The following is a 24760-nucleotide window of genomic DNA, read 5'->3' on the forward strand; positions in this document are numbered from 1 at the left end:
AAAAGTAAAGCTGGGTCAGAGAGGCAGGGAGCACAGGTCGTGGGGAAAATGAGGGGGTTGAAGGGGTGCCCATCAGAGGTGGTGACATTTGGGCAGAGCCCTGGATGGAAGTGAAGGAGTGGCCTTGTGGGTATTTGGGGTGAGGGGGTGAATATGACAGAAGGACCTGCAGGGGTGAGGGCCTCCTGGTGCGAGCAAGTAGAAGGCATACCGGTTGCTATGGGGGGGCCTCCCAGGAATGGAAGTGGAAGCAGAGAATTAGGTCAGACCAGTGAAGGGGGGAGTGTGGAAAGGTGGAGGCTGGGCATTAGGAATCTTTTAAGTCCGAGTCAGGCCTTTGGCAACGACTCTGGACCAGATGCGGGCAAAGCCATGGACCTGGCCTTCTTCCCTGTGGCACGGATCCCACATCACACAGCCTCCTTTCACAGGCTTCTGAAAGTTACCACTTGAGGGCCTCGTTAGGCTTTAGAGCAAGGGCTGGAAGCTACAGCCGTGGGCCAAATCCTATCCCACCGGGTTCTCTGCAAAGCTGTACAAAGGTGCCTCCTCCCTCCCTCCCTTCCTCGAAGTTGCTTCATACATTCATAGACAATTTGTAATTGTTTTGTCACATTCTGTGTTCCATCCTGGGATCCTCTTGACTTCCTAACTGATTTGTTAAAATCTGCATACGTTAAGGTTCACTCTTTATGCTGTGAAGTTCACTGGGTTTTGACAAATGCATAGTGTCACGTATCCGCCATCACTGTATCATGCAGAATAATTTCACCGCCTGGAAAAAAGCCCCTGTGCTTCACCGATTCAACTCCATGCTGTCAAACCTCTGGCAACTGCTGATCTTTCCACCCATCTCTATGGCTTTTCCTTTTCCAGCATGTCACATAATTGGAACCATATAGTATGTAGCCTGTTTAGACTGGCTTCTTTCACTTAGCAGTATGCGTTTAAGATTTATCCAAGTCTTTTTGTGGCAAAGTAGCTCTTTTCTTTTTATCACTTAATAATACTCATTGTCTGGATGTGCCACAGTTTCCTTGTCTATTTCACCCATTGAAGGGCAACTTGGTTGCTTCCAGTTCTTGGCCATTGTGAATAAAGCTGCTATAAACATTCATGTGGAGGTTTTTATGTGGACATCCGTTTTCAAATCAGTTGGGTGTGATTGCTGAATCGCATGGCAACACCATGTTTAGCAGTGTATTCACCCTGTTTTTGAGAATATCATAAAAGAAGCCTGTGACTTTTTTTGGTTTGTGTCCTTTGACAGCGCCGTGGTCCTACTCTTTTCCTATTTCTGGAGGCTTGATTGAAATTTCTCCAGAGGAGTGTTAAAATTCAAATTGTTTTCAGTGAAATTTGAAATTATGATGGAACTTCTAAGAGTAGATTCTTAAAAATCTTTTTAATTTTAAAATTTATCCCCAGTGGGTCCTACCCTGAGAACTTAATAGATCAGCTGTCTAATAAGTTGAAGTAATTGAGATACAATAGTAACAAGTTAAAAATAATCGTACTAGCATTCCTGGAGGCTTTGGGAGTGACATGTACATTTAATTTGAAACAGTGAGGAAGTGTTTCCAGAGATTCTCTTTCCATAGATGTGTAAGGTTCTCTGTGTATAAAGACATCAGAATCTGCATGATTTCTGACCAGCGCCAAAACCTGAACACATTGAAAGCACATTGATGTTGAGGTCGCCAGGCTGGCTCAATTGGAAGAGTGTGCAACTCTTGTCCTTGGGGTTATGAGTTCAAGCCCTCCCATTGGGCATAGAGATTACTTCTTTTTTTTTTTTTTTTTTTTTTTTTTTTTACTTATTTTTGAGAGAGAGAGACACAGTATAAGCAGGGGAGGGTCAGAGAGAGATGGAGACATAGAATCTGAAGACAGGTCTAGGCTCTAAGCTAGCTGTCAGCATAGAGCCTGATGTGGGGCTCAAACCCACAAACTGCGAGATCATGACCTGAGCCAAAGCTGAACGCTGAACCGACTGAGCCACTCAGGTGCCCTGTGCGATGGCTCAGTCAGTTAGATGTTCCACCTGGCTCAGGTCATGATCTCACAGTTGGTGGTTCAAGCCTTGCATCTGGCTGGCTGCTGTCAGCACAGAGCCCACCTCTTATCCTCTGACCTCCCCCCTCCCATGCCACACTCTGTCCCTCCCCTACTTTCTCTCACACTGAAACAAAACTAAATGCACATATAAATTTTTTTTCCAATGTTTTTTAAAATTTATTTTTGAGAGACAGAGAGAGACAGTGCAAGCAGGGAAGGGTCAGAGAGAGAGGGAGACACAGAATCTGAAGCAGGCTCCAGGCTCTGAGCTGTCAGCATAGAGCCCGACGCAGGGCTCAAACTCATAAATTGTGAGATCATTACCTGTGCCGATGTTGGACGCTTAACCGACCGAGCCACCCAGGCGCCCCTAAATGTACATTTAAATAAGTAAATAAACTTAAAAGAAAAAAAAAACAGAAAAGAGTGATGCTAAAGAAGGAAAAAGATGAAGCTGAAGAGAGGCTTGAATTTTTTTCAGCTTTATCAGTGTATGATTATTGATGTGTAATGGTGATGTACAGCAATACGCAGCACGTATTTAAAATGTACAACTTGAGTTTTGACATGTGGATGTTAGACCAGCACTACAATCAAGATAATGAACACAGCTGTCATCCTCCAGGTTTCCTTGTTTGTAGCTATAGGTCCCCCTTCTCTCAACAACAGCTGATCTGTCACTTTTATCACAACAAAGTAGTTTGCATTTTCTAGGATTTTATATAACTTTATGTATATTATATAATTTAACAAATTATTTAAATGGAATCATATAGTATATATTTTTGTGGAGGAGAAGTTTCTGGTTTCTTTCCCTTTTTTGTTGTTTTGGAATAATTATTTTGAGATATATCTGTATCTCTGGTTAGATCAGTACGTCGTTTCTTTGTTGATGACTAGTATTTGACTTTATGGTGCTATGGACTGAATCATGTTCCCTGTAATCAAATGTTGAAGCCCTAACTCCCAAGTCAACTGTATTTGTAAATAGGGCTTTTAGGAGCTGACTAAGGTTAAATGAGGTCAGACGTGTGGGGTCCTAATCTGATAGGTTTGGTGGCCTTTTAAGAAGAGGAATAGTGAGGGGGTGCCTGGGTGGCTCAGTTGGTTAAGTGTCTGACTTTGGTTCAGGTCATGATCTTGCGCGCCCTTGGTCAGTTTGAACCCTGCATCCGCTCTGCTGACAGCTCAGAGCCTGGAGTCTGCTTCCGATTGTGTGTCTCCCTCTCTCCTCTACTCCCCGGCTCACACTCTGTCTGTCTGTCTGTCTGTCTCTCTCTCTCAAAAATAAAGAAAAATAAATAAACAAAAAAGAGGAATAGTGGTCTCTCCATGTGTATGCACTGAGGCAGGGCTATGTGAGGACACAGCAAAGAGGTGGCTCTTGTAAGCCAGGAAGAGAACTCTCACTGGGCCTGGACCATGCCGACATCCTGAACCTGAACTTCAGGCCTCCAGGACTCTGACGAGATAAATTTCTGTGGTTTTAGCCATCTAGCCGATGGCGTTTTGTTGCCGTGGCCTGAGCAGGCTAAGACTTATGGATACAGTTTTTCCCGTCCTCCTGCTGTCAGACGTTTCCCGGTTCAGGCTATTGCAAATAAAGCTGCTGTGAACATTCATGCATGAGTTTTTGCGTAGACACGTGCTTTCATTTTTATTGGGTGACTATCTAGGAATGGACTGGCTGGATCATGTGTTCCATTTTTTAAGAAACTGGCAGACGATTTTCTGAAGTGACTGTACTGTTTTGCCTTCGGACTAGTGGCATATGAGAATTCTAGTTCTTCCAAGTCAGTCTTGAGGCTTGACTTTTGAACTGCTCTTACTCAGGCTTACTCATCCTGAGGATGGCCTGCTGGGACATGGCCGGGAGAGGTGTGAGCAGGGAGCCGTGTCACTGTGGAGCCCTCTGCCATACTCACTATATTCTCAAATGAGAATTGTTTATGCCTACATGAATTTACTTTCCATAAAAATATAGAATGACTTAGTATCTTTATCCCTTATATTTGTTCTTCTTTCATTGCTGTTCTTTGTTTTGTTTTGTTTTGTTTTGTTTCTTTCCTTGCAGACCTCCTGGGTTAAGCCCAGAGTTCCTGGGGTATGAGGTATTAGAGGGAGCCTGGGTTTTACTGTCAGACACACCTGGCTTTGAATTTGGGCTTTGTCACTTAGCCGTGTGGCATGTCATGTAGCCTGATTCTCAGTTTTCTCATGTGTTTCCAAAAAATATGGGGAGGTTGATATTGCCTAGCTCAGCTTGCGTGGTTGTTACAAGGCTTACTTATAATGCATTGAAAACATCTTCACTGAGCATCTTGGAGACTGTATTCATTTCCCAAGGTATATGTGTAATTATAAGTTCCATTTTCTATTTGACCTTCCACCCACTGAGTAGGAGAGGAATTGAAGTTTTAATGGGTGCCACCAGTTAGCGGGAGGCCCAGAGGAGATGGCAAAATCCAGTGGCATTGCCAGGGCTTGGTGTAACCTTGCAATCCTTAGTGACATCCAAGCCTTCCTTTGGCCATTTACAGTGTATTGTGGATATATTTCACACGTGTGTGCTTCTACAAAGACAATTCCTGCCTGAGTGTGATTCCTGTAAGCAGCCCATTTGGGAACCCCCCGCTTCCACACTACTTAGGGGATGTTTTTAAGGAGGAGAAAAGGAACGTACCATGGCTCTGGGACGGATATTTCTCAGGCCTCTGGGATCCCAGCCAGCATGCACGTCTGCCTGTCTCAGAGCTTGGGCTCCAGTGTGTGAGCGCAGGCCTTTTGGCCTGCGGAATCCTTTGTCCAGCTGGCTGAGGTGCGTTGCGTGCTTGGGGCCTTCCCTCCCATGGAGAAGTGGGAAGTTATTCTTTGATGACTGGGCCAGACTGCTCATCTGATGTTACTGGAGTTTGAAAGGTTGTCCTGGTAGTCAAGTGGTTGGCATTAGTGTGGCTGGGGTAGGCTGGGGTGGGAACTGCAGGGGGAGGGGAAGGTCCCAGCGAGGCAGGAAGTGTGGGTGTCAGTAGGCACTGGATTTGTTTTGCCAGGTGAGGGTGTCTGGGGGCCTTCTCTCCCCTGCCCGACCGCTGGGTTCCAAGTGTCCTGCAGCGTTTCTCCTTAGAGCCGGCTGGCTTTCTTGGCATCATTCAGTCTAGTTGCTAGGAAGCCGAATAAGGCAAATGCAACTTCCTTTTGACTTACTCACATTGAACCATCTGCTTATTCCTTCTCATGGCCTTCAAACTTGGCTAGGATCATTGAGAAGAGGGTCTAGTGGAGCATCTGTGCTCCTGATCCTTTTTGGAAAAGGAAAGCTTTCTAATAACTCTTTAACCCTCTCGGTCCAAATTCATAATAGTTAAATCTTGTTTAGCCCCTTATTTCTTTTAGCTAACGATTTGGAATAGGCATTTTCTTCTTAGGTTTCGCCCCTTACTTTTGTCTTAGATTCAGTTCTATGTTATTCGTTAACCACACAACTTTAAAATGCAGAGGGCGGTGTCGACGTGTATCAACTGCATTTGGTATGTGAACATAACAGTGGTCTTAATAGAGAACCTTTAGTACTTAGAATTGATGCACACAAGTCAGTCGAGAGTGTTCTTTCATGAGCACCATTGTGGGGTTAGTGCCAGATACATTAAAGGTGACAGATAATGAAAATTTATGGTGATGTTGGTAGAACATCTAACAAAGAGAAGCTTTAAAAAAGCCCAAAAACACAGAGACTTTTTTAAATTACCAAACACTACCAGCATTTCATTCTTGCTTTTTGTTGTGGTTAGCTTTAATTCCGTTCATGGGGGCAAAGCAGCTTCATTATGTTGAAGCCCCTTCCTACTGGTAAATTTATAATGGTCTTCTTTTCTTGTGACAGAGCTGTGCCTTCAGTGGTCAGCAGCTCTGGAAAAGCAGTTGGGCAAGCAAACTAGACAAAAATAGAAATAAGCATTACAAACTAGAATAGAGGCTCCGGAATACAAAACGTCTTGAGAAAAGCATTGTTCGTGTTTTTAAAATCCAGTTTAACTGAAGATGTAATCACCTCTGAGTGTACCAGGACTGTGGAAACTAATGTGTGGGCTCTGGGAAATAATTTCTTTTTAAGTGTAATTTTGTCTTTGTTGGTTTTTTAGCAGCAAGCCATGTAAACCTTTGCTGCCGACTTCTTATGCTCCCCAAGAGGGCTGCTTAGAGGAGGGTGAAGACATGCTAAGGTAAAGTTTTATTGTTGTGGCTCAATTTGCTAAAAGCTTTAGTCGTAATTTAGATGTGTTCTTACTGTGCAGACTTATGTGTTTGTTAAAATTGATGCTATTAATATTTGCTTTTTGGGAAGTCCCCCAGGTCAGCTTGATCATGTTAAGTCGTTCTGCCTTAACTTCTCCCTCTCCATAGTCGTTTGGACTCTAGAGCTGCAGGCTGATGGGACTCAGCCACCCAGGCCACTTAGGGGAGCCCGACTTGGCTGACCCGCTTGGCCCTCTACTCCCTTCCTCCACACCACCCCACTTTTATTGTGCTACCATCGAACCGTGCCCAGAAAATGCAAATTTATTTTATTCTGAGATGAGTTAGTATTCTAGTATAGTATAAATAAAGTCACTTAAAAATGGGTTATTTCCCCTCCAAGGAATAGATAAAGAGATGTAAAAGTGTCTGATAATAAAAAGTGAAAAATCCCTTTCGGAACCCTCCTCATTCCCCCACACCCCTTATTTTTAACCTGAAATGGCTCACACTGGTATATTGTTCCGGGATTTGTTTCTTTCACATAACAGTATGTGATGGAGGGTTATTCATCCTCGATGTTTTTGACCACTGTGTAGTATTCCAACGTTTGTAAACCAGCTTTGAAGGCAGCCTTACTCTGTCTCGGATAGTCAGTGTGGATTCTCCAAGGAACTAAGTAGGTAAAGCAACATGACACTTCAGGATTCTTGCTTTGGATCTACCTCTGTAGTTTTGGTAAAAGCAGTTTTTCCTTGAAACGTATTTGAATTGATTTTTATATGTATGAACCTTGACAGGGCCTCTCTCTTGCCTGCATTAAAGATGAGATTTGTGTCAGATTAGATTAATAATTCAAAATTGAAAAATGCCTTCCTCGACTGCAGAAGCATTTGGAAGTATAGAATTCAGGGGTGACTGTTAATGGGGGTTAGCCCCTCTCAGGTAACATTTCCTGACAACGAGGCTCAGAGTACTTGCACTGGTAGGCGATCTTCTGAAGGAGTGATTTTCTTAGCTCTGAAGGAGTGATTTTCTTAGCTCTGAAGGAGTGATTTTCTTAGCTCTGAAGGAGTGATTTTCTTAGCTTTGGTGTGAGGGAAACCTGCTTCCGGTGAGAATGGGACTGGTTGCTGCCTGCCGAGGCGGTTCTCTCGCTGGCAGGATGCTCCTTGTGGACAGACACACGGTGTCTGCATGCTGGAGAGCTGCAGTGAAAATGCCTGATTTAGGGTAGAGAATGCCTCGAATCCCCCCTTTCTTCTGTTAAATCACAGCAAAGGGGACTACTTTAGATGGCTAATAGATTACCCAGCATCTGTGCGCTATTTCTCATGCCTTTACCAAGGGAAAATAGCTTGCTCACAGGAGCTGTAGAGTGTTCAGGAGTAAACTGAGCAGATCTTGTTGACTCATTTTTTTACCCATATCCAGTGAGGACCTCAAAGGATACACACATCTGGTAAAAGGATCTCTTCTCCTTTAAAATAAACACCTTGAAGTAGGAGTCTGTCTCTTTTCTGTATAGGTCTGACTTGACAAAGATCAGTGGCTCCTATGTACTTTTCATCATAACAGGCAAGAGGAGGTGAATGGGAGAGAGCAGAAAAATCCCGGAAACTCTCAGTATTCTAAAATGAGCACAGGTTACTGAGTGGCTTTTTACCTCTGTGTAGACACAGCCTTTATTTTGATGCGTATGGACTCTGCTAGTGGCCTGGTATTTATTTTTTTGGCTTTTGGGGACACATTTATAGAGGGAAACTACGTTTGCACAAACTATTTTATTTTCATGCATCCAATAGCATTAAAGAACTGTGGAAGAAGGTGGCTGATAATTCAAAAAACAATGAAGAGAGCCATGAACAATACCAGTCCATTCAGTTAGGTAAGAGTCTTGCTGAGAATCTACTTCCCTTTTCCTCATCTATTCCTTTAGAGGGGCTGCCATTCACTTACACTTTTGTAAAAAACTCTGAGAACCTTCAGTGATTGCCTTTGCCCTTGCAAAAACATGAGTATGTCAATATTTTTCAGGTGATGCCAAGAGTAGGAACACTTGGAAAGAAGAGCTTTTCCAGTACTTTTATGAGATGGTTCAGAAAGAACGTGATCAAGAGAGGCCTTCAGATTGCGTTATTGTTTCTATCAACAATGAAGAGAAGTATATATTTATTTCTATTTATCCTGTCAAATGAGAACGTGTACACATGAAATAATTAAGTAGTCAGCCTCACATACATAAGTCATTGAGAGTTGAATGTCCCTAGAACACTGCCATCCGAATGACAAGAACGTGCTGCTGGGTTTACCAAGCTGGTGGCAGAGGCCTCCTGTGGACGGAGAGGTTTCTGACAATGACTGTCTTACTCAGTTTTCCGTATTGCTCGACTTTTCTGGAATGTATATCAATTTTAAAATCAGAAAAAAGAAAACCCCACCAAGGCTATTTTCAGGACTGGGTTCCATGTGCCAGGCACTATTTTAGGCTCTGGGGATATTTTAATGAACATAACAGACAAACCTTTGTCTTGGGGCGCAGACAGTCTAGTGCAGGATGCCACAAGTTGGCCTCACTGATATTTCAGAGAAGGGTTCCTCTCGTTTCTTAACTGCCTGTTCAATTCCTTTCAGCCTGTGTCCTTGCTATTTTTCCTTCAGTGTGGGACGCCTGATCCTTCTTCTCCACCTGTAACTCGCGCAGGCCAACTAACACTTGTTACTGGGTAGGCAACTTAATGCCTGTAACTCAGGCAGTCCACTGACGCGCAGTTGTGGCCTGGTCACCTGCTCTCTCGGTTGTCTCTAGCTCGTCCTTTGGGTCTGTGTAGTGCCCCGACCTTGTGCACCATTGGCTGGCACTTGAAGGCAGATGGGACTTGGTGTGATGATAATTGTGTCTCTGGATTAGGTCAGGTTTTGTAGTGCTTGGCAAAGAGCATATAGACAGATGATTGGTTTGAAGCACATGCGCTTACTCCAGGCCAGGTACTGAGTGGGTGACTGCAGACCCCGACGTGACCACCAGGCTTTCCTGGGCAGGAGACCAGGCAGGCACAAAACATAACTCAGGACAAAGGCAGCATTGGTTTTCTTACTTTATGGGAAAATTGGCAGTCGTAAAGTGACTCAGAATTCGTGTTCTGTGGTACCTGCTTTACAGAAGTCTAAATGTTTATAGATAGCATCTTCACTGGAGAAGATTGTCAGAGCTCACTTACAGCTTCATCTCATTGGGAGGGTATTTGGGTTGCATCTTGAGAGAGATCATCCTGGAAGAAATGAGGTCAGTCACAGCACAGGGAGGGTGGGAGTGGCCAATTCCTTCTACCTGAGAAAATTACAGGGGATTTTCCTTTAATAATTGAGAGACAACCAGACGCCCTGGATTAAGCTGATCACCTGGTAATTTAAACCAGTACTGGGGGTGCCTGGGTGGCTCAGTCGGTTAAGCTTCCGACTTCGGCTCAGGTCAGATCTCACATTCGTGGGTTCGAGCCCCGCATCGGGCTCTGTGCTGACAGCTGGCTGAGAACCTGGAGCCTGCTTCAGGTTCTGTGTCTCCTTCTCTCTCTGCCCTTCCCCCTCTCGTGCTTTGTTGCTCTCTGTATCAAGAATAAATAAAATATTTAAAAAATTAAAAAAAATCAGTTCTGAACAAGAGGCAGTAAGGGCTCAGCGTGCACGGTACTTTGGTTTTGCCTTTACATTTAGCAGCTGTGGTACCACAGTTCGCATCAGCCAGTGAAACTGCGTTCATCTTTGCCTAAATCGGTTTTCTTGGAACGTGTAGCAGGCATCGCATCCAGCCTGCAGCACCTTGTACCGTTTTCAGAGTTGTGTGGGACTTGGGCGCCTCTCGACTCCCGCACCCCAGCGCCGTGGCCGCTCTCCCCTCTCCAGAGCCAGGCCTGCTGGGTGTTGATTGGCGTGCGGCGCTGTGTGGTGGCAAGGAGGCCTCGAGACTCCTTTCCTTCCCCCTTCCATCTGGGGTGGTATTCGGAAAGTGCTCCTCTGCCCGGCATTCTGCAGCTCTGGCATCTAGCTGTGGATTAGGCCCCTTGGTGGGTGCGGCTTGGGGACCCCTCGGCCACACGCAGGCTGCATCTGCCAGGGATTTGGGGAACCAGGCCCCACGCCCACTCTGCCGTCAACTCTGAGGTGGGAAAGATTTGCAGTAGTGTATTGGTTGGCTAATTCATTCTTTTATACTCCAAAACAGTAACTAATTTTCAAGTGATACCCTCCATCATGAATTATGATTGTGACAGTTTTGACTCATAGGCTCTCATACTGTAAATATGATCCATGTCTTGTTTTTCTTGTTTTCTTTTTGAACTTATTTTCTGGAACCATCCCTACTCTCCTAAATTGCCTGGAAGGCATTTTTCCTGCCATCATTTAAATTTTTTTCTTAATTTTAAAAGTTTATTTTCAGAAAGACAGAGACAGTGTAAGCAGGGGAGGGGCAGAGAGAGAGGGAAAGAGAAAGATTCCCAAGCAGGCTCTGCACTGTCTGTGCAGAGCCCAATGTGGAGCTTGAACTCATGAACCATGAGAATATGACCTGAGCCAAAATCAAGAGTCAGATGCTTAATTGACTGAGCCACCCAGGCGTCCCTCATTTTAATTTTTAATTCACAGAACATGCGTGTAATGTGTTGCTGTTCTGTGTAAAACTGTGCTCAAGCACAGTGAGGACCATGCAGATAACTAAGTGACAGTTCCTCTTCTGTACCACCTGCAGCCTAATAAGATAAAGCACGTGCGTAAATAACAGATGGAAGATGGGACATGCCCAGAGCTGTTCCTGCTCTAAGCAGAGGATACACGAGAGGAAGAGTAGACTACATTGTAGTGTCCAAGGTGGTTTCCAGGAGTAATGTCATGTGAGGCCTCTAAGTTTTTATTCAGGTTTCTTTCTATTTTTTATTAAATTTTTAATAATTTTTGTTTTTTTAAAGAGAGAGCACATGAGTAAGTGCATGAGTGGGGTGAGGGGCAGAGAGAGAAAGAATCCCAAGCAGGCTTCAAACTCAGCCAAGAGTCTGACACAGGGCCTGTGAGATCATGACCTGAGTGGAAATTAAAGAGTCAGTTGCTCAATAAACTAAGCCACCCAGGTGCCCCTCTCTTCAGGTTTCTAAGCAAGTATCGGGTACAGGGGGAGCATAAACCTGAAGGAGAGGTCTGAGATAGATTCTTTATGACTTGAAGACTAAGGCTGCAAACGTGGGAGATGCGGTTGACTCTGGGGTTTGATTCAAGGTAGGTTATGGGATGGTTGATAGTAATGGAGATGGTTAACTCCAGCGTCATCCTCCCCCCCCCCCCTCTCTCTCTCTCTCTCTCTCTCTCTTTTGGCCATTTACTTATTTGTTTGTTTATTTGCTTATTTAAACTCTATCCCCAATATGGGGCTCAAACCTCATAATCCAGAGTCACACACTCCACCAACTGAGTCAGCCAGGCGCCCCTCCTCTGTTCACTTTTTAGCAAGGAATTGTCTCAGTGGTAATGATCTCAAGAAATACTGGTCTGTCCCAGGAACTAATTGTAAATGAGCATTCTTTTATTTTTCTGAAGATAATAGTCTTACCTGTTATTTACAATAAATCCTAAATTTTCTTTTATGTACTTTAAATTGAAATGACTTCCTCAAATAACACTTGAATGATTCCATTCTGAAAAGTGCTGGTGTTTATCTAGTGTATCATGTCATACAAAAATACAACTTTGACATACTTGGCTTTCTCTGTAAAATTTGGTACATAGTCATCCATTTGAGGACACCACATTTTCAAAAAAGAAAGTTTCCTTTGGTTAGAATTGCCTCCAGTTCTCTTAACCAATCCCATCAGACAATGTACTATTGAATGTTTTTCAATAGTGTAGCATGCATGATTTTTGAAAAAAATAGTGCATCTTTCACTTCACTTATCCAAGTTCAGTAAAAATATAGTATCTTACACCTCATTTACTTAAATTGTTCATCAAAACATCTACGGAACAACTGCTTGGTGATGTAGGTTATTTTTCCCCCTTTTGTTTGATTGAAAATAACCTCTTTCTTGTGTGTGTGGTGTGTATTTGTTTTTAAGGGACTACTCGACAGGCATAGGTCATCAGTTGCAGGATCACGGCCTTGTGGTGGAAATGATTCACCTCTCCTCGGAATCGAGTCTTATGAGAGCACTCCAGGAAGTTAAAGATGATGGGTCCCCGTTTTGCATTCTTGTCGAACAGTCTAACGTAAAACTTTCCTCTTGCACCGTAATTATACTTGATGAGTCTATCAAAAGTAAGTTTAGCTCAATCTAGAACTGTCACTTAGGATAGATATTTCTTTAAAAATGTAATAGTTTTTCTTTGTAAGCTGGTACACTTTGAAAGTTCACATTTGTCAGTAACCAAAATGGATCTAGTTGAGGAAAAAGTGACTTAAATAGTATCACAGAGTACTCTCTTGTGTTTATCAGAGATGATTGAAACTTAAATCATCTTCATTGCTTCTTACTTACGAATTCAAGATATCTTGTCCAAGATATTGTGTAACAAATCAATTCTCTCTCCTTTTTTTTTTAAATGTTTATTTATTTATTTTGAGAGAAAGAGAATGCACAAGCCACGGAGGGACAGAGGGAGAGGGATGAAGAATTCCAAAGCAGTGGGGCTCTATCCCATGAACTGAGAGATCATGACCTGAGCTGAAATTAATAATCAGATGCTTGGGGCGCCTGGGTGACTCAGTAGGTTGAGTGTCCAGCTTCGGCTCAGGTCATGATCTCACGGTCCATGGGTTTGAGCCTCGCATCAGGCTCTGTGCTGACAGCTAGCTCATGAGCCTGGAGCCTGTCTTCAGATTCTGTGTCTCCTTCTCTTTCTCTGACCCTCCCCTGCTCATGCTGTGTCTTTCTCTCTCTCTCAAAAATAAATAAAACTGGGGTGCCTGGGTGGCTCAGTCGGTTAAGTGTCTGATTTTGGCTCAGGTCATGATCTCAGGGTTTGTGGGTTCGAGCCCCACTTCCAGTTCTGTGCTGACAGCTCAGAGCCTGGAGCCTGTTTCAGATTCTGTCTGCCTCTCTCTCTGCCTCTCTCTCTGCCCCTCCCCCACTCATGCTCTGTCTCAAATATAAACCATAAAAAATTTTTTTTAATTTAAATACATAAAACATTAAAAAATTTTAAAAAATATATAATCAAATGCTTAAACCACTGAAATACCCCAACAAGTCAGTTCTCTTCTGAGATTTTGGCCAGATCTGACCACCATCTTTTCTATGCTCAATGGGAAATCTAAAAGACGTTATGTTCATCCTCCTCTGCATTTTCTTAGGTTACTTTTCTGCTGACTTTGCCTTTCCTGTGATATCTCAAACATTTCATTATTCATAGGCTCATGAAAGTGCACCAAAAGAAACACTCTTTTCCTCCCTAAAACACATAGACTTAGGCATCTAGACGCACACATCCTAGGCCACCCTCATCTTTCCCTCCTGGTCAGAGCTGCTGCTTCTGAGAGGCGCCTGCCTTGTGAAGGGTCCCTTGGCAGCTCCTCTGGAGTCCGACCCAGACGAGCCTAGCTTCTCTCATCCTCTTGTCTTTCTGGGAGCTCTTGCTCCCATTCTATGCAGTCTGCACTTACTGAGCCCCTAATGTGTGCCCCGCACTGCCAGCCCGGCTTCCGCCCTGTGCCCAGGTGAGCAGCAGCCGCGCAGGCTTCTCCGCAGGCCCATCCCAGCTTGTGTCTCCATAGCAGCGTAGGGTTTTCATGCTGAGTCAGGAGACCTTTCCCCTTGGCAGAGACCTAGCGGAGTGCTGGAGCTGGGTTGTATCTTGCCTGTGGCTTCTGGAGCCTTCAAAGCTATCAGTGTCAGATTGTTGTCCTATAATCCAGCTATAATGTTGGGTATGCGAAAACAACAGTGAGGAATACTTGGCCTCCCATAGTTTTGGGGACGCCAGCACATCTTTTCTTCTGACCATCCCATTTGCTTTGCCTCTGTGTAGCCACCTGAACCCAGCCAGCCAGCTCTGGCAGAATTCTGTTCCCACTGTGGTTTGTGTAAACTCACAAAATGTCTCATTTTAAGAAGACTGTGGTTTACCTGAAAAATGTAAAAGAAAATTAATGAGTCCCCATCTCCTAGGGGTGGGAGTGGGGATCAGCGCAATCTGAATATGTTGTATAGAGGACTCATCCCGTCTGTTACATCCCCACAAGATCGTGTAGGAAACCGTCACCTACGGCAGTAGGCTGAGTAATTTGTCGGACACGAAAACACTTTTACAAAGCCAGCGCTGCTTCAAAGAAGCATGGGCTCGATTTTTACTGTGTTGCACATTCAGAGGAGGGTTTCTTTTTCATGTCCAGAATAGGATTAATAGGTTCCTATTTCATTTCCTCTCCACAGATTTAATTATTGAGCTCAGATGATACGTAAAAAGAACAGTCTGTTTTTCTACTAGAAGCTACATCTATTTTAGCAAAATCAGTCTTTGCTGGCCTCTCTCACGTCGCGTTAGAGCTGACAATTTGTTTAATGCCTCACATGTAGCCGTTACTCGAACGCGTGGAGCTGCTTCTGTTCCGAGACAGACAGTGAAACTTGAGCACCTGAAGGCAAATAAATATTCATATTTCGTCCTAAATGCAACCTTCATAATCACTGCTTAAGATTTAGCCAAACACCATAATCTCCTTTGTAGCTCTGTAGTGCTCCTTGGGTCTTAAATGTGTTCAGAAGACTGTGATACTTGGCAAGACAGGGCGGGGGCCTCCCATCTAACGTTAAACTTTTAACAAAGTCATATTCTCCATAGATAAACCTAGGAGAGATCAGAAGACACCTATGCATAGACTGTAGCCATTAAGTTACATAGTAGCCGTTCCTGGCATCAGGAATTTATTTTACATGTGATATATATGTGACTTGACCTGGAAAGTTTTTTTTTTTTTTTAATGTTTTATTTATTTTTGATACAGAGAGAGACAGAGCATGAGAGGGGGAGGGGCAGAGAGAGAAGGAGACACAGAACCGAAAGCAGGCTCCAGGCTCTGAGCTGGCTGTCAGCACAGAGCCTGATGCGGGGCTTGAACCCACGAATGTGAGATCTGACCTGAGCCGAAGTCGGAGGCTTAACTGACTGAGCCACCCAGGCGCCCCGGCCTGGAAAGGTTTTTAACATGATTTAAGATCCCACGGGCCTGAGCCAGACTGCAGAACCGCATAGACGATGGTGGGTTACTCCTCAGGCTGCAGTGACAGAGTCTGGAAGCCCTGCACACAGGTCTGTCTGTGTCTGTCTGTCTGCCTTTTGTCAAAGTGTTACATATACAGAGTTAAAAGATAAACACTAAGAGGTTTGTAATGAAAACCAGCAGCCCCATTTCACACTTGCTCTCCTCTCTGAAGGCTCTGTTCTCTGCTTCCACTTCTTTCTTCTGTGAATCACACTCCTTTCAAGTCATCCACCCTAATCACTGGAACCAAATCAAACACCTTCATTTTTAGGATTTTTTTGCCCTTAAACTTTCCTAGTAGCCAGCAATGGTTGAAGTTGGAGCCCTTTTTTTTTTTTTTTAGGCTAGATTTGCTTAGCGTTAAGAATTCCTGTTGATACACATGGCACCTGTTTTCTCTCTCTCTCTCTCTCTCTCTCTCTCCTGTCTCTCTTTTTCTTTCTCATTGGTGTAGCATGAAGCTGTCCGGTTGTGAAAAGACAGTTTGTATGGAAACAGTAAGCCAAGCTGCACGTGTTAGAATTTTGAAACAAAATATAATGTTTGATTTCGAAATCTAACAGGGCATCTGCTGCCAAGGGTCCCAATCTGTTGGATCAATAGGTGATTACATCTTACTGAAAGCTGACACAATTTAAACAACACGTAGTTGGGTTAACTACGTTATTTTTTGATTTAAAAAGAATCAGGGCAGCCATTTGATATAAACCAGGCTATTTCTTGTCCCCAGTACATCGTCATATGCCTCTGGAAGATGCCCTGCTGCTGGTGGCTAAAGAATACAGGAGAATTTTCTCTAAACGGGAGCACCAGGAACATGCTGGAATTGCTTTGCGGGCTGGAGATCTCCTGGATGACTTCTTGGCTAGGGAGCGCCTTCCCAGCTACTCTGTCCCTTCAGGCATTCAGCACCTTATTTTCCTGCTGACCGAGGGAAAGCACTTGCATGGGAACGAGCTGAACCTGCTCATTGACTACCTGAAGTCCAGGAGAGGTCAGCTGGAAGGTATTTGGCACTGTCCCTCTTCCTTCCCCATTTTAAACCCCAGAAAACCCTTTTTTGCAAATTGCTATGTGAGAAAAACTAAGAATTTTTTAAATTTAATTGAGAGAATATATCTCTGTAATATAAAAGTGTCTGATATGAACATGTTCCACCTAGGATTATACTACGTTAATGTTTAACTTTTTATAGGTTAACATGCTTTTTCTCAAGCCAAATTTCCTTTTGCATCGGATTTTTCATATGTAACTAGGATAACTTCTCTATCTAGGTGCATATGTGGGAAATAATTTCGCTTCTGTTGGTTTACTTGTATGATTCAAAGTTTCACCTTGTTAACTGAGACATTTGTAGATTATTACTAAGTGTATGGTAAATACTTAACACTAAACTTCTTCATACAAACTCCTTAAAATGGGAGACTTCCAGTTTATTTGTTGTTGTTTTAGTTTTTTTAAGTGTTTGTTTATTTTTGAGAGAGAGACAGAGCATGAGTGAGGGAGGGACAGGGATAGAGGGAGACACAGAATAGGAAAAAGGCTCCAGGGTCTGAGCTGTCAGTACAGAGCCCGACGTGGGGCTCGAACCCACAGACTGTGAGATCATGACCTGAGCTGAAGTCAAACACCCAACCAACTGAGCCACCCAGGCCCCCCCAGTTTACTTGTTTTGAGTTAAGTATGAGAAGAATATAAAAACCACGTGTCTCCTGTGGGAAAACACAGCTGAAGTTTTAGGACAATGTTAAAGCTTTAAAGAAATCCTTCATCTTATAAAATGTACAGTGTATTGTACTTGTGTACGTTTTTTATTGTGCTTACTTTCTCTGTGGCTGGGGAGCTCATAAACTTACAACCCAATAGGTTTGTTTCTCCCCCTAGGTGCCCCTGTAATTGATTAGTTGATTGAAAGAAGCATAATTCACATCTAACACTCTGTTACTTTCAGGTGTACAGCTTAGTGATTTGATATTTCTATATATTGTCTAATAACCACAGTGAGTCTAGTTAACTGCCTGTTTCTCTTTGATCGTAGGAAAAAAGTGAAGGTCTTCCTTGAATTCCCGGATTGTTCTTTGTGTAGCTCGCTGGCCTCCGTAGCTGACTTCTGGTGACCGTTTGTTTCCTTCATTTGTCCAGGCTTTGGGACGCCCAAGTCTTCGGCTGGCAGTGATCACCCCTCAGTTCCAGGCAGGAGTCCCCCAGTTGTGAGCAAGCCGCCTCCACTTCTTCCAACCCCTGGAAAGGGATCCTTCTCAGGCCCTCTTCCCTTCCTTCCTGCCAACTCCCCATTGTTAGGGGACAGACCGGGAGGGGCCCTCCTTCCTCTACCAGGTCAGTACATCCCTCTAGGAATGAGAGAGAGTGGTGCCCTGCTGCCTCTCCAGGCATCGCCCTGAGAGAGCAGGACAGTGCAGAGCCATTGCGGTGTTCACCGTCATAGTCTGAGTGTTAAGATTTCAGAAGCCTGGGAGAGACTCCTGGGGCTTCAGCGGATGCCATTCCTCTTGAATGGGTTGCCAAAGTTTTAACACAGGGAGCTCTCCTGTCAGGATTGGTGGCCACATTTAGAATGGCTTACATGGAGTTCTCTTAAGAAGCACTTGAATTCCATAGTGTTTTTTGAGGCTCTGCTGAGCCCTTGGTGCTAAATAGTATCTGACATCTGCCTAAAATGAGGTTGTATTACTGTGGACTTCTTCCATTGTAAGTGACAGGGACCTAACTCCGTTAGCTTCACACAAGGAGACCCAACTGGCTTTCATGACTGCAAATCCCCACAGTTGACTAACTCGTGGCCAGACTGGGTCCTGCTGCTCAAACATGTTCATCAGATGTGCATCTCTTTCCTCTGGGAGGAGGCTGGGGTGTGGGGCTAACCACTTGGGGTACAGACTTCCAGTCAGGCTCAAGTGTCCGGCCCTGGTTCCTGGGGCCCCCGGTGTCTTACTCTTTCCTGCTTCTTGAGGGTAAAGAGGCCTCCTCTGTAGGCCTCTAGGATGCAGCTCCCTCTACTTAGTTACTGCTGCCCCGGTTTCTCATGTCTGTGTGCACTTGTCCCCTCTCTTGTTCTCCTTGCGTGGTAGCAGTGGCAGCAGGGAAGGAATGGATGAAAGCATGTTTTCAGTCTGCCATGTTAAAGACAAAGTTGGCAGAGAAGTCTTTGTGGCAAGGTGGCTTTTCTCTTTGGCTCGAATAAAACTTGGACCTGGGATGCATTTGGGCATAAGAGTCAAATACTGCTTTAGTCTTTATGTGAGCAGGGATTATTTTAGCCCCAAATCTTTCTTATGAGCATAGTGGCTCATATTATTGTGGCTCAAAATGGAGGGAACGTGCCCCCGTGCCCTGATGGCTGTACTAGTGTATGCTGTTATTGGCGAAGTCCGTCTGTTAGATCCACAGCCCTAGGGATGAACATTTCCGTGCACCCCTCCATTTCTGACCTGATGACCTTTGGGATGATTGGGAGTATAGTTTCAGGTGCTCTTAGTTCCCGTCACAGCCTGGGCTCTCTTGCTGTCCTGTGTTTGTTCCTTCTTTCCTTCTGCCACACTCACCACGCTCCCCTGTGCCTCGGCCAGCCCTTGGTCCACCGCTGGCATTCTTACCACCTGGCTCCTGTGAGAAATGAGTGAATTAAGAGAAGATCTTTTGCTTCGAGTTGTTTCTCACCCTTGCCCAAAGTTTCAAAACAAAATTCTTTCAGACCCTCAGAAAGGGTTTGGCGTGAACTGTGGGAAAATCCTCTGTTTGGCAGAGTGAGGCCTGGGCAAGGCAGACCAACTGCCCAAGAGAGAGTAGACCGGCTGCTGGACCGTGTGTTAGACCCTGTGACTGCGTCTGGGCCCATGCTCTAGGCGGATGGATGTTCAATTCTTAGGAACAGGGTGCTTCAGGTACTTTATGGATCTGCCTCTGTGACCTGTCTGTGAACCTCACTGCTTCGGATGTTCGAGAAAGTGTATTCCAAGTGTCAAAACAGATCACTTGGAACTAAACCGACTTGTGAAAAGGTGAGGGTGGAGGACCAGGATGCCAAGACATGCACGGACTTGACTGAAGGTTTGCGAAATTCTTAAAGGGCCAGATAGTAAATGGGTTATTTTTAGTATTTGCAGGCCAAGAAGCAAAAATTAAAGATATTATGTACATATATAACGATTTAAAATATAACAGTTTAAAAATGAGGAACGTATTTCAGCTCACAATTTGTCCCAAAGCAGGCAGCAGGCCGGATTTGTCCCCAGACTCTAGTTTGCTGACCGCTGGACCCCCGCTGAGGTCCATTCTAGACCCAGAGAGGACTTGGTAGAGCTCAGGGGAGCCGCGGTGTGGGCATGTGGCAGGTGCTCCCTCCTCAGCCCCTTTCCAATGATTGAGGGAAAATCCCTGTGGGGAGAGCAGCTGGAACCCCGTTCCCCATGTGTTTCCCTGTTTATGTTTTGGTTTTTGTTCTCTGCAGGGTTGGTCAGTCCCATAGGTCTGTTTGCTGCCCCCCTGCTTCCAGCAGTCCTTCCCGGGAGACCTAGTCTTCTGGGAGGCCCCCCTCCCAAGCGTACCAAGCGTCCACTGCTTGGGGAGAAGCCAGGCCTCCTAGCAGCACCGCCAGGTGAGCTGTGAGTGGCATTCGGGGCTCTTGCTGTCGGTGGGGACTTTCTGTGACAGAGGAAGCATTCTACAGCTGTGTGGCCACATGTGGCTGTTGGAATTTGGCTGGTTAGACTGAGGAACTAAATTTTTCATTTTGTTTAATTTTAATTAATTTAAATGACTGTAGCCACATAGTAATTATATAGTAGTCACATGTGGCTAGTGGCCACTGTAATGGTCATTGTAGTTCTAGACTATTGGACCTGTCAAGAGGCTACAGCAATAGGTAGGAGTGTGTGTTGTGTTTTCATCATGTAGAAATACATTTCCTAGTCTTTGGTCCCCCTCCCTCCTCTTTTTTAAAGCTATGTGCTTAACAAGGGAAATACATCTCTAATCCAAATGGATATTATTGTCAGTTGCTATAAAATAGAAGGAAACCCTAATGAAGAGAACACAGGAGAGTGTCACTAAATTCCTGCTAGAAACTAATGCCTGTCTCAGTCTCTAAGCTTAAGATTTGCCCTCCCTGCGGTTAGGAAAGGGGATCATTAAGGGTCAGAGAGGTGTTAATGGGACACCGGCACTACCAGAAAGTCTCTTTCACTCTGACTCTACAGAACTGTTGCAAGAAGCTGGCAAAGGGAGCATCTTCTAACGAGGTTGGATGTCATGTAACTGTGTGCCTATGTGTCCCTGATGGCGTTCGGAGGCGTGTGCTTTGTCTCTGCCTGGCTCAGGGAGACACACAGCCTCCATGGTGCCCGGCAGGAGGCAGGACCCTGTGCGAAGGTGCTGACTGATAGATACCCGGCCCACAGGTTGCATGGGAAGAGAGGCTTTTTCTGTCTTCCTTCCCAGTGCAGGCCTGGCCAGCTCTTCTCTGATGCTGCCTTCCCTCCTGTATGGCTGGGAGAGAGGAGGCCAGAAGCCCCCAAGCTGCCCCCAACCCCACCAAGGCCCACAGGAGGTGGTAAGAGCTAAGGTGCACTCTGGCTTGGGTGGAAGGCAGCCAGGAGGCATTTTGCTGACCCCATTTCTAGTCAGTCAGCCTAAGTAGAGGCAATGCCCAGAGTTCTTCTTAGTTCACTGCCGTGTTTGAGTTCTCTCCCAGGATTTGGTGCCGAAGCTCCAGGTCTTAGGAAAACAAGCCTTTGTCCCTCTCTGTTTTTCACTCAAGAGACATTTTTTTCTTTTCTTTTCTTTTTTTTTTTTTTTTTTTTTTTGTTATTTATTTATTTTGAGAGAGAGAGACAGCGTGAGCAGGGGAGGGGCAGAGAGAAGGAAAGAAGGCTTCATGCTGCCAGTGGAGAGTCTGACACGGGGCTCGAACTCACAGACTGTGGGTTCACAGACTGTGAGTATCATGACCTGAGCCAAGATCGAGTCAGATGCTTAACCAGCTGAGCCACCCAGGTGTCCTGCAAGAAACATTTTACTTAAAACTTACTGCCATTAAATTTTTTTTTCACATTTATTTGTTTTTGAGAGAGAGAGAGAGAGAGAGAGACAGACAGAGCAGAAACAGGAATGGCAGAGAGAGAGGGAGACACAGAATATGAAGAAGGCTTGAAGCTCTGAGCTGTCAGCACAGAGCCCAACGGAAGGCTCGAACTCAAGAACCGGGAGATCATGACCCGCACTAAAGTCAGACACTCAAGTGACTGAGCCAACCAGGCACCCCTGCCATTTTTTTAAAAATTTTTAAATTTATTTTTGAGAGACAGAGACAGTGTAAGCAGGGGAGGGTCAGAGAGAGAGGGGGGAGACACAGAATCCGAAGGAGGCTCCAGGCTCTGAGCTAGCTGTCAGCACAGAACCCAACGCGAGGCTTGAACCCAGACTGTGAGATCATGACCTGAGCCGGACGCTTAACCGACTGAGCCACCCAGGTGCCTCCCCTCTGCCATTTTAAAGTTTTACTCTTTGGGACGCCTGGCTGGTTCAGTTGATAGAGCATGGGACTCTTGAACTCAGGGTCATGAGTTCCAGCCCTGCGTTGGGGGTAGAATATACTTATAAGTAAAGTTTCAATTCTCTGTGTTTTAGTCAAACATGGTTCTGCAAGATAGACATTGCTGTGGTTGTGGTATAAAGGATGTATGTTTATAAAATGGTGCCAAGACATGGAATAGACATAGGTCAGTGACTTCCACCCTCCTGAGAATCCAGACAATTTTTCTAATTCTGAAGTTCCTCATCTGACAGACCACATTTTGGGGAAATTTCAAGGATTTTCCTTACCCCTAAGGTGGTCCTCTTTGGCTTCTGAAGGCTGGCTCATCTCCACATTCCAGGACTAATAGTTGGAGAAAACATTTTTTAATATATATATTTTTATTGTTTTATTTATTTTTGAGACAGAGCAAGCAGGGCAGGGGCAGAGAGAGGGGGGGATAGCAGAGAGCCCGATGTGGGGCTTGAACTCATGAACCGTGAAATTATGACCTGAGCTGAAGTCAGATGCTTAACTGACTGAGCCATCCAGGTGCTCCTGGAGAAAATATTTATAGAAAACAAAAAGGAAAATGTGAAGCATGACTACAAGGTATAACCGTAATAGTTACCATGTATTGAGTTCTCGGTATGTCCTGGACATTGAGGTAGTTTTACTTAGCTTTCAAGCAACCTTGTGAGCCAATAGTGAAGTTATCTCTGTTTTCTACACAAGCCTCCCAAGGCTCAGAAGGTGAATAGCCTGGCTGAGGTCACACAGTGGTACCTGGTGGAGTGGAGCCGGCACACCAGCGTGAGGCTCCATGCTCTGTGTTCCAACTCACCACACGATCCAAAAAATTGTAGACTTTTGCTTGGATTTCAGCCACATTCTTCCCATCATAGTGTAAGGGCTGCAGAAATTTTGAGGGAAGCGTGTTGTGGTCAATGTGGAGCAGCCTTGGTGGAAGTCTGATATTAGGGTACCTGAAGGAAGGAGACACCCAGGTCTCCTGCTGATCGAGAGGGACCTTTGGGTGCAATGTTTATAACTCAGCAGAGGTGGGGATGAGACTAGATAGGGGCTGACACCAGGTGCCAGGATTAAATGAGATAATATGAATGAACAGCTTTTTTTTTTAATGTTTATTTTTAAGGCCAGGGAGGGGCAGAGAGGGAGACACAGAATCTGAAGCAGACTCCAGGCTCTGAGCTGTCAGCACAGAGCCGGACACGGGGCTCTAACTCATGAATTGCAAGATCATGACCTGATCTGAAGTTGGTGGCTTAACCAACTGAGCCACCCAGGTGCCCCTAATGACCAGCTTTTAAGAGGTCCCAAGAATTGCATCAGGTCCGTGTGCTGGGGCTGCAGCTAAGTCAGTTTGATTCTTCCTGCAGAGGTGGGTGTTGCTGCAGGGCGTCCATCACCTGGGTGCTCTGCAGACCAGGAAGGGGAAACATACTGATGCTGCCGTGTCCCTCCTCGTTACAGATCTTCAGTCAGTGCTGCTCTCACTGGCCACTCAGTCCACGCCTTTGCCAAACTAAGGAAAGCTCCCCCGGGGCTCGGAGAACAAGGTGACTGCGGCCCGGACGGCAGCCTCACCCTCCTGGGAGGACCGGCCCCTGTCCGACTCAGTCCAAATGTGCTTCCTTCTGTCCAGCACACGGTTCTGTGGAAACACGTTTCATGTTTGGAGGTTCTTTGTGCTAAACTGGAGGTTTGTGGAAGATCATTGTTATATAGATACTGGATGTTGAAGTTGTTCGATTACATACATATTAACATGCAATAAAAACTTCTGGCTTTTACAGACTGGTTGCTGCTTCGTAAGGACTTGTTATTTTGGAATAATTTTAGATTCACAGAAGATTCCCAAAGATAGTACAGTGAGTTCCCTTTATCCATCTGCCCCTAGCGGTGACGTCTTCTCTAACCACGGTCCCTTTACAGGGAAATGCGCGTTACCACACTGGTGTTAACTGGACTCCAGACCTATAGTTTACCAGCTTTACGTCTAATGTCATTGTTCTGTTGCAGGAACTATCTTGGTGACCACATTGCATTTAGGCTCCTTTAACTTTATGTTCCAATTTTTTTTATTATGAAACATTTAAATGTACAATTTGAGTGACGAGTACAGTGAACACCCATATATTCTGTATCAACAGTTGTTAACATTCTGCCATTTCGTAAAGGTGTACATGTGTCTGTGTGAATACATTTTTTTCTCAACCATGAAAGTAAGCTGCAGAGTTCATGGCACCCCACTTTTAAATACTTAAGCCTGTAGCATGCATCTCCTAAAACTGGGAATATTCTCCTATATAATTATGATAATATTTCATACCTTAAATTTTTTTTTAGCTTAAAAAAATTTTTTTTTCTTTAACATTTTATTAATTTTTGAGAGACAGATAGAGTGTGATCAGGGAGGGGCACAGAGAGAGAAGAAGATACAGACTCAAGCAGGCTCCAGGCTCTGAGCTGTCAGCACAGAGCCCAATGGGCTTGAACCCACAAACCATGAGATCATGACCTGCGCTGAAGTCAGACACCCAACCGACTGAGCCACCCAGGCGCCCCTTAAATTTTTTTTTAATGTTTATTTATTTCCAAGAGACAGAGAGAGCACAAGACGGGGAGAGGCAGACAGAGGGAGACACATAATCTGAAGCAGGCTCCAGACT

General features: G+C 44.8%; 1 protein-coding gene across 1 annotated transcript in view; it reads left to right on the top strand.

The window, feature by feature from the left end:
• LOC115280589 overlaps positions 1-23885 on the top strand; it is a 37324-nt gene extending 13439 nt beyond the window's left edge. Inside the window, exons 3-10 of the mRNA XM_029925579.1 lie at positions 6198-6278; positions 8097-8179; positions 8329-8455; positions 12393-12592; positions 16266-16541; positions 17678-17872; positions 20004-20150; positions 23562-23885. Coding sequence (XP_029781439.1) covers positions 6198-6278; positions 8097-8179; positions 8329-8455; positions 12393-12592; positions 16266-16541; positions 17678-17872; positions 20004-20150; positions 23562-23617 — 1165 coding nt within the window. The 3' untranslated portion in view covers positions 23618-23885. The remainder of the gene's footprint in view (positions 1-6197; positions 6279-8096; positions 8180-8328; positions 8456-12392; positions 12593-16265; positions 16542-17677; positions 17873-20003; positions 20151-23561) is intronic.
• The last annotated feature ends 875 nt before the right edge of the window (positions 23886-24760 follow it).

Source organism: Suricata suricatta, chromosome 16 (assembly GCF_006229205.1).
Source record: "Suricata suricatta isolate VVHF042 chromosome 16, meerkat_22Aug2017_6uvM2_HiC, whole genome shotgun sequence".
Taxonomy (NCBI): domain Eukaryota; kingdom Metazoa; phylum Chordata; class Mammalia; order Carnivora; family Herpestidae; genus Suricata; species Suricata suricatta.